General features: G+C 42.6%; 1 protein-coding gene across 1 annotated transcript; it reads right to left on the bottom strand.

Moving 5' to 3' along the window:
- LOC311227653 (serum paraoxonase/arylesterase 2-like) lies at nucleotides 1-6326 on the bottom strand (the record flags this gene model as incomplete). Its single annotated transcript, XM_084313374.1, has 6 exons — nucleotides 1-162; nucleotides 1240-1371; nucleotides 2683-2689; nucleotides 3735-3909; nucleotides 5275-5358; nucleotides 6260-6326. The coding sequence occupies 6 exons, from the start codon at nucleotides 6324-6326 to the stop codon at nucleotides 1-3; spliced, it is 627 nt and encodes a 208-aa protein (XP_084169500.1).

The following is a 6326-nucleotide window of genomic DNA, read 5'->3' as shown; positions in this document are numbered from 1 at the left end:
CTATTTCCAATCACAGTACAGGGCTCTATGGAAGACCGTCCCAATGAGCAGCTTTCCTCCGTAGGGAGCTGCTACAGAGGAGCCCATGATCACATGTCCGTCGTCAGCGTACACCTGGGTCACCACCGGCTGCTCGGAGTGGATGTTCTGGATGCGGATGACCTAAAAAGGAAAATGTGCACGATATTGACCATATTAAGATAAGATATTCCTTTATTGATCCCCTTGGGGAAATATAGGTGTCATAGCAGCATGGGGGAGGAGAGGAACAGGTATGGGCAGGGTAATAGTAGAAAGACATACATATAGGCAATCAAATTAGATCTGAATATAAAAATAGGAGAAAAATAAACAGTATAAACAAAGGTACAGATGAGGGTCTGTACACACAGTGGCCATTTTGCTCTAATGTCATGCTCAGGTTAGGATTCCTTTCCACCCTGTTCACACCTTATTGATATTGCTACAGTCACAGCTTTGACATGTCACTACCGCCACTCCATTATGGTAAGAATGGTTAATAATTAGATTAGATTATTTAAAATGTATTGTATTAATATTGTTGTAGTATTAATATGTACAGTGATACAGGTATAAAGACAGTAGCCTATGGTAGTAAGTCATACTGGCCAGCAGCGTAACTAGTAAGAATAGGTAAGAAATATGTACAGATATATATTATCTACAGATATGTAAAAGGATTATGATTAAGTGTAGGTATGTACAGAGTAGACAGATGTGGATAGATATATATACGGTAAGAATACATATATATACGGTATATACAGCATTAGTATATACAGCATTGTACATGCTATTATGAGTTATATGGATTATATGATATCTGTCTGAATATACCTGCATATAATCCTTATATATAAATGTATATAAGCGGTATATAGAGCCCTGTTGTACATGCTATCATACAGAGTATATGGGTAGACTATAGTATGAGGTGGGTAGTTAAGATTATTATGATTACAGTGTAGGGCAGTTGTAGATAGTGAAAGCAGTATGTAGGTATAAATTGAGTATAGGCAACAGAGTTCAGAGTCGTACATTCTACTCGTAAAATGTTTCATTAAGCATCAAATTAGCTAGCTGGCTTATAGGGTTCATGGGTTTACATGGGCTCTGGCCATACATAAGCACTATATTTAGAAGGGCAAATGGACAAAGTTGAGGACGCTTAACGTTGAGGACTTTAAATGATTGATTTATTGAAAACAGAAGATGTACCTCAGAGCCAGGGGGGTCTTTTGGGTCAATTGGGTCAGTCAGCTTCATGGCGTTAGGATGGCAACCCAGCCATAAGTCACCTGTCTCACGCTCCACCTCAATGTTGTCACAAAGTGAACCAACAGCTACAGACTGGATGGAAAAACATCATTACAAACATGAGGACTGATCGAAGGATTCAAATGTCATTTCCAGGGTTTATCCAGAGGAGAAGTATTTTATTTTAAAGTTCCCATTTGATCAAAAACTATTGGTGTGGATTTAGCAGTCTAAAGTGTTGTATAGGCATGGGAGAACAATGACATTGGTCCTGCTTGCCGTGGCCAGGGTTGTCACCTGACAGAAAAGTCTTCTGATTAATACAAGCAAATCAGAATAATAATAATAATTTAGGACGTGCTCAGAGGTCATTAATCGGCATGCATGCGATGCATGTATGCGATTCGTCTCTGCGATTAACCCATCCCGTCGTCCTTCCCCCCCAAGGGCAGCCGGGAGCAGACAGGCGCAACGTGAGCCGCGCCAGGGGACTAATCCAAGTGCTCCTGTCCGTCTTCGTCAAGGACGCCACAGCGTTAGCGATCTTGTTGTTGTGCATGTTTTTCCATTGGGTTTATCTTATCGGGGGGGGGGGGGGGGAAACCCTTGCGAGCACGGGGAGAACATGCAAACTCCACACAGAAAGGCCTGGGAGATACCCCACCTGGGTAACTAGCATCATGGAAACCTGGTCCCCAAGCGGGAATCGAACCCTGGACCTTCTTGCGGTGAGGTTTTAACCACTACACCTTACCCTTTGTGATTGCATACCTAGACACAAACAATCAATTAGTCCTTTTTGGAGCCACGAACTCTGCCTACTTTAATCTACTACCCACTTGCTAGCAGGAAAACACACATTGCACCGATAAAGCTAATGCGCGCACTGTGTCAATGTAGATAACTGATGCGCGGTGGAAACACTTTAAAAGGCACTTCACCAACACAGAAAGATGTTTACTGACAAAGTCTCTCACCTTGTAGAAGAAACCTTGCTCCTGACATAAACCAAGTCACAAGTCATGTAAATATTGTTGATATAGACCACTGCACATCTGCATTACATTGAGCTCATGGGAGAGAGAGTGGGGGGGGGGGGGGAGAAAATGAATGAATGTGGATGAAAGCCTTGACATTAAGTGGTTGTAGCTACGGCTGTGGGGGTGCTGAAGACATGATCCAATAGACTTTTATAAGAGCCGGGCATATAGATTCCACATTCATTCATTTTCGCCCCCCCCCCCCCCCCCCCCCCCCCCTCTCTCTCTCCCATGATTTCAGAATACCGGTGTTGCGGTGGTCTATAAGATAAGGGCCCCATGTTTGACCTTGAAACGGGCACCCTGAACCTTAAGACCGCCTATGGTAACAAATGTGTTCCATACATTCAAGGAAATGGTATACAAAAGATCTGAAACAATATGGGGCCTTTAAAGTCATGACAACAATAATCATGTACTTGCACACCACAGTGCAGCGTTATCTCCGCCATTCCGGTACACGTTACAAAATGAGAAAAGACGGATCAATATCTCACCTTAACATGTGTTAATTGTTCCCCTTCTCGTCGTTCAAAAACCTCTATCTCGTGATCTGGGATATCTGCAACATATACATACCTGAACACAAAAGCATGTTTGTTATATTACTGTATCGGGACATGTTTCGGTATACAAACTCAATTTAGAGAGAGAGACCACAACCCTGTGAGTACACAGTAGCCTATTCGCCTTAGCCCAGTGAGATAGGACACCCTTGATTAAGTCTTTTGTCTATATTATGTGATCAATTTAGAGAATCATAGATATACGGCGGCTAAGTGGTGGCGCAGTGGGCAAGGTGCTCGCCACTAATGCAGGAGATGCTGGGTTCGAGCCCAGCTCTCGGCATTGCTACCAGCTTGGCTGGCCGTTCATACTAACGCAATTGGCAGTGTTAGGGGTGGGAAGCTGGTGGGTGGGGATCGGACGTTGTGGACAGCGACTCCTACAGGTCGGTTGGTGCGCCTGTGCAGCAGAATCAGGAAGCAACAAGGGCGGCGTGTCCCTCCCATGCAGACCCTCGCCGCTGAGAGATCACGCTGTGCTGGTGAAAAGATGCGACGACTGCCTCCTCGTGTACCGGAGGTGCACGTGATGCAAGGCTTCGTCCACATTGCAGCCGGCCTGTGGGAGGCATGGCCTAACCGCGTTCGAGACAGCGGAGGGTAGAATTGGACAATACGAAATTGGGATGGGAGAAAAATAGAAAAAAACTGGAGAAAAAGTTAAAAAAACAAAAAATAGAATCATAGATATACAGAGAGAGAGAGAGAGAGAGAGAGAGAGAGAGAGAGAGAGAGAGAGAGAGAGAGAGAGAGAGAGAGAGAGAGAGAGAGAGAGAGAGAGAGAGAGAGAGAGAGAGAGACTGAACATTCCGGATTAGTTTAAAGACATGAGAAATGAAATAACAAGTACCTTTTGTCAGGTGACATGTTGATGCCATTTGCAGAGAGGAAGCCATTCGCCGCCACCCGTACTTCTTGTGGACTGTAGTAGATCACATCACACCAGGGCAGACCGAGCAGCACAGTGAGGAGGTGCAGCCCTTCACTGGGAAAGGAGTGGTCGTTTGTGGCGTAGAAGCTCTCCACTCCAACCGCACCAATGTCATTCACACTGATAGAGGTGAGAGGAAAAAGCATACAGTGGTTGTCGGATTATGATAATATCAAGAGTAATGATTATAACAACGGCAATTTATTATTCATTCATTTATTATTATTAATATTGTAGTAACAACAATGATCATTATCATCATCATCATCATCATCATTGTCGTAAAATAGTTGAAAGGAAACCGCTGACATGGAAAATGCACTTACCGTCTTCTCAAGACAAGAAGATGGGATACCAATTTCCCCTCTGTGCGTTCAGTAGGAAAGCTATACGTCTGCAAGCTAGCATAGTTTAGCATAAATTAATGGAAGTTAATTTGTTTGGAAGTTCATTTGTTCAAGAGTTTTAAGCTATAGGCTACGGGCCCTCATTTATCAACAATTCTTAGAAAGTGTTCTATTTTCGTTCTTAAAATTAAGCACAGAATTTAGAATGTGTGTACGTACAGAAAAATCTGGATTCATCACACGTGCGTACACGGGTCGTACCACACTCCGTGTTGATAAATACCATTTGTTCTTACCGTCAATGCCTGTGCATGATTATCCATATAAGGTAATGAAACACCCCCATGGGATGTGAAATAATGGACTAACCCGAGCGAACTCTGAGAAACTTCACAAGCGAGATTGTTCACGGAGGTATAATGCCGCGTTCGCCTTTACGTGGGAAGAAGCGGAAGAACCAGAGGACATCTCGTTGCTACAACTAGGAAGCATTCACGCGTTGACTCGATGAAACGCCCACATCCATACTTCCGCAATTCGTGCCGCAAAGTGGGAGATATCGGGGTCTATAAAAAAATCCCATATGTCCTAGTAGGAATTACCACTAGGAGGCTGACGTGAATGGTTTTTCCCAGTCGGAAGCTGGTTCTTCCGCTTCTTCCCACGTAACGTGAACGCGGCATAAGCAACTAATTCAATGCGCTGTCCAACCAAGAAGACACAACGCGTGTTATGGGATAAATACGCGACAGGCTAACGGACTTGTACACGGTGATGTCAGATATCAACGACTCCCTAAGACCATTGCTGCAATTCAGAACACATATGGACTAAGGCTACGTTCACACTGCAGGCAAAAATCTGATTTTTTTCAGTTCAGAAGCGTGACGTGACCAGTTCACACCGGAATCTGATATTTAAAAAATAATGTGAACAGTCAAACAAAAAACGGATCTGAGCAATAAATTGGAAATTGAGCACTAAAGGCTTGCAGTGTGAACGTAGCCAAAATGTAAAGTAATTCAGAAGGTAATATATTGTGGAAGATTCTGTGAGTTATTTCAATTGCCAGGGATTACTAAACCACAGTATGATTTTACCACCAGTCTTACACTTCACATGATGAACAGGATAACATACTGTGCTTATGATGGCCAGTCCATCTCGGAGTATGGTGATATCCTCTGAACCATATTCTGCACAAAAGGAGAAATGTGATGTTACTAGACACTCTATTACAATGAGATACTAATACTAAGGTGTGGCAAGTTGGCACTTGATCTACTGATTATTATCTCAGTTGACTTGAGCTCTTAATATTATACCTTTGCATCCTTGTCTGAAAGAATGAGTGTAACTCCAGCTTGTGTTTGTAGCACACGTTGATTCAATAGAATATAATAGAAATACTTTATTCATCCCGAGGGAAATTTGGCACTACAAATCGCTCACAGTAAACATTTAGGTAGACAAAAACAAAGTCACAAATAAGAATTAAAATAAGCCTAAGAATAAAATACGGTCTGGGATATACATTTCCTATGTTATGTATATACATTCTAATATAAAATATACAGTAAAAATATACAGAAATATACAGTGTACAGACTTAAAGTGTAAAATTGTACAATGTTGGTTTAAAAGTAAAAGTCCAGGAAGATGGTACCCTGTGCTCAGTGATGCAGTGAGGCACAGTGATGCATTATAAATTCTGATGGCTGTCGGAATGAAAGACTTCCTCTACCGTTCAGTGCTACATCTTGGGAGTCTTAGGGCGGGATCCACAAAGAATGGATTGCACGGTGCTAATTGCACCCTTACTTACAATTCATTATGAATTTAAAATGGGGGACCCTGATGCAAACAAGACGAAAGTCTTTCTCTGGTCTGCATCTCCTTAACAATTGTGGTTAAGGGGTGATTCATTGATTGATTGAACATTTTAAATGTTATTAACAGATTGCAGAATGGGTACAATACAGTACGGCTCAATACACACAATTGTTAGTCTAGCACTGAACCTAAGTCTGTGTATAGTGGGTGGGAGGGGTAGGCCCACTGCCAGTTAAATGGACAGATACAGGGCATGCTGCTTACCAATATTCTTTAACAGGTGACAGTTGGGAAGGTGTTTCAGAGGCAATTCTCTGTAGCCAAGGGTCAT

This window comes from Notolepis coatsorum (assembly GCF_963971535.1).
Source record: "Notolepis coatsorum genome assembly, chromosome: 4".
NCBI lineage: Eukaryota > Metazoa > Chordata > Actinopteri > Aulopiformes > Paralepididae > Notolepis > Notolepis coatsorum.
This window is presented reverse-complemented; position numbering and strand designations above follow the sequence as displayed.